The following is a 9,783-nucleotide window of genomic DNA, read 5'->3' on the forward strand; positions in this document are numbered from 1 at the left end:
AGAGAGAGAGAGAGAGAGAGAGAGAGAGAGAGAGAGAGAGAGAGAGAGAGAGAGAGAGAGAGAGAGAGAGAGAGAAGTATTTTTATGAAAACAAAATGGGGTGTTTATTGATAACTTGCATTGTTAATATGTTGCCCAATATTTTCTGAAAGCGCTTTTAGAGCACCAATTTGGAAACATTCCTTTTGTATTTTAATCTGATTGAAGATTACTTCAGCCTGACCAGAATCAGATCCAGAAATCTTACAGAATATTGCAAATATGTGACCCATCATATCGAAATGAGGATTAAGTCAAATTTGATCAAAATAACCTAATTACATTTTCAGATTCTTTACTTTAAAAGCTACATTTTGGATCATTCTGATATCATAAGTAAATCCATAAATATGACTTAATTTATCTTGTTGGTTACAATAATACATAAATATTTAGTCTGAATCCTAATTTTATGTAATTTTAATGAGGAATTTTTGATGTCCTTATAAAGAGGAAACCTCAAAATTACATTTGAATAATGAGATTTCCCAGCTAAAAAGAAACAAAACTTTGCTAACTCACAGGGAAAATCTCAACATTTTAAGGCATTTTCTTTTCTCAAAATCAAGTTTTTTGTTGCTACTGCTCAAAAAAGTGCTTCAAAATTTTGCTTTATGATTATATTTCAGACAGTTCATTCAAATGATATACATTAGTAAGGCATTTATTCATTATATTGTGACAAAATGCAATTTTTGTTAACATTTTAGTCAAAAAACTGTATTTGCCTTTTTCTCCGTATACCACTTTTGGACTTAATCCTCATTTTGATGTGATGGATCACAAACAACATCGGGTGACAGGTCTCTGATTTTTTTTCCCGCATTGTAGACTCCAGAGGGAAGAAACCCCCCGCAGTGACGTATGCTGCAGCGGGGGGGAGGGGTTTCCCAGGAGCTCGGCACGATGTGTTTCAAGGAAAAGTGTGTGCAAAAATAAATGCCAAACAACTATGGATTGATTGGATATAAATGAAAGTTTGTTTGACCAGTGACAAATTAAATTTTGCTACAAATATAAGCACTAAAGAGCTACTTTAATGAGCTCACGAGCTTCTTGGAGACCCCTGTCCTAAAGGGTTGAACAAGTGTGTGGACACACAAACTTTAAAAAGGAAGTTTAGCCATTTTGTTACCAAAGACATGTCACAAATACAACATTTGTTCCTATTTATTTAGAAATAACCAAAGATAAAACAGTTTGATAAAAAATAAAGTAAGTTTTAGCACCAACAAAATGATTCTGAAAGATCTTTTAGCTGAAAAGGTTGAGCGATGGGGGGATGCATCACCTGAATCAGGTCTTGTTTCAGACACAGTTTGTCTACACGAGACAAATCTTCTCAACGTGTCTCATCTTCTATTCACAAACTACACTCCTGGTTTTAAAATCTGCTCCTCAGGGACAACTGTTTCAGTTGTTTTCCCACAAAATCCTTCAAATCAGGTGTCAGCGTAGAGAAAGATCTAAAACATGGAGGACGGTGGTCCTCGAGGACCAGGATTTAGGATCGCCACACGACATGAAAAAAGCAAGAAAGCAGCCAAAGTCCAAATAAAAACTTTAAAAGACCTTTAAAAAGCACAACATTTTTGATCCAGACCACATTAAAAGATTACAACAACAATATAAACTATAAATATAGGTAAGGAAATTTAAGTTTAGTAGATTATTTCTTTGTTGTAACAATAAATCTTATATTGGGCAGCTGATTGGCAGCACCTGATGAGGATTTAGCTAGTTTTTCATGTGTACAACCCACAGCTTTTCTGCTCATCCCTCAAACGCATGTTCCTTACAAATGTGCCACCATTTAAATTTTAAAATTAAGAGGCTTTCTAACAATATGAGATTTATTGTCAAGAAACATCGTTACAGCAAAAAAATACTAAACACAAATTTTAATTTTTCAAGAACCAATCTGAAAATATTCCAGTTGTTTTAATTCTTCTTCACAGTACTGTCCATATCAGGCACCAACACACACACTGACGTTCTCTGCAGCAACAACAAAAACAGCACCAGACACAAATCACACCGAGCAAAATGAGCAGATGTGTGAATAATGAAGGAGGAGCTGTGGTGCAGATCTGAAGGCAACGAGCAGGAGAAATGAAGCGGATCAGCAGAGGTGGAGACACAAAGGTCAGTCAGGTCAAACTCTACACCTCAGAAACTAAACCCAAAATAGAAACAGTTGTTTCTTTGTGTTCTGAAAGGCTCAGGTAAAACACAGCTCCTCTGTAGAATCAGGTCAAAGAGGAAGTGATTCATGAATACCTTTTTATAATCAAAGTCTGATGATTATGTCCGCATTTGTAAAATCACATCATCAGTTTTTGAACCTGGGGCAAATTCTGGCATTAAAGTTACCATAAAACCATATTCTGGTGGGATTATTTTACCTAGGGACCCCATATTTGTAATAAGTGCAGAGATTGTCTGTGTTGTTAATCTCATGAGAATCAGTCATGTCAGTAATTTGTAAAGTAAAAATTCCCCCGCAAACGACCTACTATATTTCGCTGAACTCCAAGGTCCTGTGATGAAACTAATCCAACACAAAAAGGAGTGTCTGTAATTTGGACAGAAACGGGTTGGATCCGTTACATAATTTGGCATTTATTTTAGGGTGTATTCAGACCAGGAAAGTCCTTTGGTCCAGTTGTTTGGTCCGGACCAAAAGTGGACTTCATTTTTTTTCATTTGGTGTGGTTTGCATTCACATTGTGCTTTTTTTTGCAAATGAACTATAAGTTGTAAACAAAGCCACGAGGCTGACGATCATTGCTCCRATTGGACAAAAAGGACGGGGGTGGGACTGAGCCACAGACCCAGAAGAAAACAAGGAAGTCCTGCATGCTGCGGTTCTGATGTGCACATTTTTACTGATAGTACAACTGCAACAACATTTAAAATGTCAGAAGCAGATAATTTAATGGTGGTTCCGTGATGATATTCTAATTTTGGAGCGGCGTCAGTAAATGTGTCGCGCGACCCAAAGGAGACGAGGTGCTCTGTGTGTTCTGACCCTCTACATGCTGCAGCAGAGCTGCTAACACGAGACGATGAAACAGGTATGTTTTCAGTTTATTTAGCTCAGCAACGGTGGCCTGTGAAGTCCAAAAAGGTGCATGTTTAATGCAGTTGGTTCGGTTAGAGTCCAGTCTGTATTCACACCAGAAGTGAACTGAAGTGAACCGCACCAGAGTTCGTTTGGAAGCGGACCAAGACCACCTCAAAAAGTAGGTCTCGGTCCGGTTGTTTGATCCGCACCAGAGTTCACATGAGTGTATTCACACCTGCACTAAAGGTCCGGACCAACGCTGGAAACGAACTCTGGTTTGTTTAAAACGAAGCAAATTGTCAGGTCTGAATACGTCCTTATTTTAGTTTTTTGTTTTGTTTACTGGGTGCATTTTTTTATTTGCTTCTGGTGAAGAATGGAAACTGGATTGGAGTGCATTGAAAACCTTTTGGGTCCCGGGCCAGCAGAACCCTACCGACCCGTAACGTGCGTCGTCAAAAATAAAAGACTGAGGAGAAGGAGGAAAATCAGATGTATATGCCATCTTGCATGGCACGGTGCAGAAACAGCACCGAGCTGTGGCTGCACTGTGTTACAGCTCTGTTAGCGGTGGTCTGGGTGCGTGCTTCCTTCACCAGCGATGTAGCAAACGTTGTTGTAGTTTTCTCTAAAAGAACATGTGACAGAACACTTTACAACTTATGAAATGTTGTAAATAGGAGAGCAAAAGCATGATGAACTAACTGATGGAGTTATCATATCCAGGAGACGTCTGTAGATTTCAGCCAAATCCCAGGCTCCTGTGTGAATGCGCCACATAAAATACAGACGTCGGGGAGTAAATTATTTGTTACATGGGGTCCCCAGATAATGCCTATCCAAACGGGGCTTAAGTTAGGTGAGAAACTGGTTTGCTAAATTAATTAGGAGTTGACATAATGAGCCAAAATAAAAAAAAAACTGTTCGGGTCATATTAGAGCGTAACAAACCTGTGTTCATTAGTGTTCAGATGCTTCACTGTGATTGTGGCAGCACAGAAAACATTTGACAACATGCTCCAGTAAAAAAATAAAATAAAAAATAAAAAATCCATGCCAAAATGAAATGGCAGCCCAGTGTGAACCGAAGTGTTTTTGTCTCGTGCTGCCTCTGTGCCCGTGAGCAGGAGTGGTAATGATGTCGTGTGCTGAGCCTGCATGCCGGGAGGAAGAAGTTGCTGGAAGGTTAGCGGGTTTACCTGGTCCAAGGTAGAGTACCTTGACTTGAGCGTGATGACCTCATCCAGGTGAGCCCTGAACTCTCTCCGTGAGGCCTGGGGGAAGCCACAGGAGAGTCACTCACCTTCAGACCACACACACACATTCATGAGAACCACTTACAGCCTCGCACATCCTCCAATCAGATCAAAGGAAACAAAGTTAAAGAAAAGGAAAACAACAACACAACAGAGCGGGACGTGAATGCAGAACTGAACTGGTTCAGGAAGTCGAGTTGAACTCTGCTTTAATCTGTGTTACAAGAGAAAGTTAACGAGTGTTTGTGCTTGATCACCGGCCCTGCCCAAGGCCTCTCTTTGTAAACTAGCTTAAATTATAAACATAATTAAATGAGTTATGCAGCCTAATCGATTGTGCGGCACAGCCGACTGCTAATTGTGGGATTATTTACTTTCAAAATGTCTTCTGAGAAGCAGAAATGTTATAATTAAAGGTCCTTCTAATGCCTGAATCACATGGCAAGATTTTAAAATTGTTTTCAGACTGATTTACTAAACAAGAACTGATTGTGTAAGAATAATCATCTTGTTTTCAGAATGTGTAAGATTATTTGTCTTGTTAGTCTGAAAATTTGACTCAAATTAAGTTAAAATTTCTGCCAGTGGAGTAAGAACATTTTACTTGGTAAGATTCTTGAAATACTTGATTTGACTCAATTTTTTCTTATTTCAAGAATCTTACCAAGTAAAATTTTCTTACTCCACTGGCAGAAATTTTAACTTAATTTGAGTCAAATTTTCAGACTAACAAGACAAATAATCTTAAACATTCTGAAAACAAGATGATTATTCTTACACAATCAGTTCTTGTTTAGTAAATCAGTCTCAAAACAAGATCAAAAATACTTTTTTTGGCTGATATAAGATTTTAAAACTTGGTTAGGTGGACAGTTTTTGCAGTGAGATGATTGTCAGAGGCTTATTAAAAAAATAAAAAGGAACTGAAGCAGAAAACGTGTTTGTGCAGGCAATATCACTTTCATTCAAATACATGAATACAGGCACCTTTCAACTTCAATTCTGAGGTTGAAAACGCAGTTTGAGGAAATGTGAAGTGATGGAGGTTTGGGTGGGCGTGAGAGCAGAGATAAGAGTTAGACACAGTGTGCTCACTTGACTCAATCAGAATAAAACAACAAAACAACAATCAAATAAACGCACAAAACAGAGAATGAAGAAAGAGTTTAAACAATGAGAGACAGCAGGAGTGAAGCAGGCAGGAAAAAATAAAACACACACAGACACGTGGAGGGGAGGGAGGCAGGAAGTGGTCATGCCAGGAAGGAGGCGGGGCAGTTCCATACTGGCAGTAACGATGCATCACAACACATGCAGGAGTACCTCAGCAATGCTTAGGGTGGATGAACAGGAGGGGAGCCGCGCCTGGTGCCATGAAGAGAGAGAGAGGAGGGGAGAAGACAAGAGGTTTAACAGAGCCAAAGCCATGTTAAGCAGGGAACAGAGGCACACAGAGCCTGATGGGTGGAGCGGACAGCGCCCTCTGTCTTTCAGGAGGACCTCTGAGCGACAGGTCTCTGTGTGACTGTCTCAAACAGCCAAAAGGGCATGACGGACAGGACAACAAGGGACAGGTGAGGACAGCAGGTAGGAGCTGCGTATCGACTCTTTCCCTCCAAAACAACAGGAGAAGTTCCACATGGGGAAAAACAAAAAGACACATTTTCAAGAAAATTACATTTTCATTTTTTTATCACACGATAAATCAAAACGAGGTTGATCCTTTTCATTTGCTTTCTTCATCTCTCCCTCTTTTTGTACTACTTAGCTGAGTTCTAAAGTAACTTAGTAAAAATACTTTGTTACTGTACTTAAAAGTTTGGTTATCTGTGCTTTACTTGAGTAATTCTTTTTCAGCTTACTTTTTATATGAACTCATATTTTTACACAATTTTCTGTACTTTCTACTCCTTACATTTTTTAAAAAGGTAAGACTTAGAAAGTCATTACTCCTATATCATTCTGGCTCATTGTTTAAAAAAAATACTATCCTGATAAACTGTCCTTCCAGGATGGTACTTTTACTTTAAATACTTAAGTATAAAAAGTAAATTACTGACATAAAATGTACTTAAGTAGTTACGAAAAAAATCAGGCACTTCAAGACTTTTAGTCAAGTAACATTCTTAGAGGAGACTAACTTTTACCAAGTTTATGATAATGAAGAAATAAATGCGTCGTTCAAAATGGTATGTCTGAATAAACAGGAATCAGCTGGATTTCTTTTCAAAACTTTATTCTCAATCTTCTGACTCAAATCAGGTTCATTCAGCACCCACAGGCCTCAGCAACAGTCCTGCTCTGAAGCAGAGACTCTGCAAAACTAACAACTTTTTCTACTATAATAATGAACAATAAGATACTTGTACTTTTATTCAAGTATCACTTTGAGGTACTTTATACAGCACTGCTACTTAGCGTAAGGAGGAGTGAAAATGCTCGCGTCAGAGCCCTGCGAGCAGGCGTTTAGCTGGAGGAGCGTCTTCGGTTGTCCGATGCCTTATTTCAACCAAACCTTGAGATCGCAGAGTTGTTTTTATAACACTGTAAATTAACTTCAGTAAAGTTTGTAAGCAGAGTGAGGATTACCGCAATTATTTTATGAAGCCAGAGAAAGACACAAAGAATAACTTGCCTCAGCTTGGATAGAGGAGGTACACTGCAAAAACTGTCCACCTAACCAAGTTTTAAAATCTTATATCAGCCAAAAAGTCTTTCTGATCTTGTTTTGAGACTGATTTCCTAAACAAGAACTGATTGTGTAAGAATAATAATCTTGTTTTCAGAATGTTTAAGATTATTTGTCTTGTTAGTCTGAAAATTTGACTCAAATCAAGTCAAAATTTCTGCTAATGGAGTAAGAAAATTTTACTTGGTAAAATTCTTGAAATAAGAAAAAATTGAGTTAAATCAAGTATTTCAAGAATCTTACCAAGTAAAATMTTCTTACTCCACTGGCAGAAATTTTGACTTAATTAGAGTCAAAATTTCAGACTAACAAGACAAATAATCTTACACATTCTGAAAACAAGATGATTATTCTTACACAATCAGTTCTTGTTTAGTAAATCAGTCTGAAAACAAGATGAAAAAGACTTTTTGGCTGATATAAGATTTTAAAACTTGGTAAGATGGACAGTTTTTGCAGTGAACAGCTTCAGTAGCTGCTGTGTGTTGTTTTCACAGCATCCGCTCCCAGTCAGTTTATAACTTTACGTAAATTTTGTAAGCGGCACGGGGAATAATATTAATTATTTTACAAAGTCAGAGGAAGACGTACAGAATAAATAGCGCCGGACTGGATAGAGGTGGTACGAAGTGATTTTATATCTTCAGCAACTTTTGTCAGAAACTCTGCTTCTGGCCCGTCCGTAATTTTATGATAATTTCCGTAAAAATTGTACTCTACGTTTTGAAAAAAAAAAAAATAAAAAAAAAAATTGCAAACTCTTGTAAACTTCATAATGGAGGGTGACAGCAGTTATTTTACAAAGTCAGACAAAGACATGCAGAATAAATTGTGCCGGACTGGATAGAAGAGGTAAGAAGTGATCTTAGCGTCTTCAGTTCATGCAAGTTTGTAACTTTTTGTTTATATACCTAAATTCTTAACACGTGGTGGGGAATCATTATATTACTTAAAATGGTCTCCAAACAATATTATCGCAATAATATCTGTGACAATTTATTGTCCAGCAAAAATAGTTACCGTTTTGTTTATCAAACACATTTTTTAAAACAATGTTAAGTCATTTACTGTCGTGCAGCATTTTTATTCATATTTAATTGAGTGAAAATATCAGAAACAAGAACAGGACACAGCCATCTGTGCTGGCGGAGGTTCTTACTGATCTCAGGTGTCACTAGAAATCCATTTAAAAATGTCACATCTCTTAAAACAATGAATATATAAGAGCATGAATGCTAACTCAGCATTCACACACAAAAACACTACAGTCTCAACAACGTAAACGTGCTCAAATATCAAAAACTGCACAGAATTATGAGTTTCTTTCTTTACTTGTTGAATTAGAGTCATCCTTCCATTCTTTAAGTTATCATAAACAGACAACCTGCTCAACAGGATTATAATAAATATAATGAACTTATTGGGAATCCCAAACGACCAGTGGCTGCAGCTCACCAGGAGCTGTGTGGGTCCTCGTTTAGCCTCTGTCATTCATCATCGCCCTCTTACAGCTGCCCTCTTTCTCCACATCTATTAGACATTAATGAGCTATCGAGTGAATTTCCAGCGTGGTGGTGAACGAGAGCTAACACTGCCGATTTGACAGGAACAGCCCCCCCGCTTCTTCGCAGCCCACATGGTGAGTGAGCGCTCGGTGCGAGCTGGTCTCACGGTCCGATCTCTTCCTCCCACTGCATTTTGTTTCCTGTTTGTCTTCTCCTCCTCTGAATCTCTTCATTTTTATGTCTCGTTATTCAAAGCTCTTTTGTGTTTTTTCCATCCTTGATCGCCCTGGAGGAAAACTCTGAGTGGGCATGTGTGAGTAACTCGACACAAATATAATCCACACGCACTGCGCACAAACTCAAACATGTTGCAAAAAACAAAACAAAAACAAGAAGGCATTCCTTATACTTATATGTAAATACTGAATGATTTCACATTTAAATACAGGAGCCCAAATAAGCACAATGAACTTATTTTTGTTGTTTTTTTTTTTTTAAAAGTTTGACTAAAATAATGAAAAGATACCATGAAAAAAACAAAAGAACAGACAGAAGATTTTCTGTCTGGTCAAAGCTACGTTCATCTGGTCTCTGAAACAATATACGCAGTTCACACAATAACACACTGCTCAGTACAATAAAACCATTACCTGATACTGAAAGGACTCTGCCTTTTCTATCCACTTATTTAAAGATGTTGCATTTTAACAACTTCTTTTAAACAAACAAGGTCTTTTTTTTATGGCAAACTGACTTCACTGGTTATATTTCCAACCTCCAATCTGAAGCCTGAGCTCTGAGCTCAGAAATTTTTTTGATGAGAATTGCATTTTTTGCTTTAATATATAAGCAAACACAGAAAGAAAGGAATATGACTTCAGTCTGATCGTAAGCGTCGGACTGAAGAAATCCTAAACTGGTTTGTGACAAACGACACGTAGCTTGTTGGGTTTTGACGGAAAACGAATAAATGTGCTTTCTTTGTATCAAATTTGCTTTCCTTGGTTCTTCTTGGTGAATTTGTCAGAATATCAACATCAGTGGCGTCACTAGGCCTATTTTAGGGGGGGCTGGAGCCCCCCCTAAAATATTTTAAAGCCCCCCTAAATTATTTTGGTGTAAAAAAATATATATATTTTTTTACAAAAATTCAATATGATGTGGTCAGAATAAATAACCATTTAATATTTCATTATTAACTAAAATATATGATCATAAATCTGTCAG

The 9,783-nt window shown here is 37.7% G+C and overlaps 1 protein-coding gene across 7 annotated transcripts in view; it reads right to left on the reverse strand.

The window, feature by feature from the left end:
* The window catches only part of gphnb (gephyrin b), a 126,577-nt gene that overhangs the window by 28,397 nt on the left and 88,397 nt on the right, over positions 1-9,783 (reverse strand). For 3 of the 7 annotated variants that reach the window (XM_014015486.1, XM_014015482.1, XM_014015480.1), the window contains exons 9-10: positions 5,686-5,727; positions 4,306-4,380 (exon numbers count right to left, since the gene is read on the reverse strand). The exons of 2 other annotated variants lie outside the window; for them this stretch is intronic. In XM_014015486.1, coding sequence (XP_013870940.1) covers positions 4,306-4,380; positions 5,686-5,727 — 117 coding nt within the window. The remainder of the gene's footprint in view (positions 1-4,305; positions 4,381-5,685; positions 5,728-9,783) is intronic. 2 more of the 7 variants (XM_014015483.1, XM_014015481.1) reach the window with 1 other exon arrangement.

Source organism: Austrofundulus limnaeus, unplaced genomic scaffold, assembly GCF_001266775.1.
Source record: "Austrofundulus limnaeus strain Quisiro unplaced genomic scaffold, Austrofundulus_limnaeus-1.0 Scaffold129, whole genome shotgun sequence".
Lineage (NCBI taxonomy): Eukaryota > Metazoa > Chordata > Actinopteri > Cyprinodontiformes > Rivulidae > Austrofundulus > Austrofundulus limnaeus.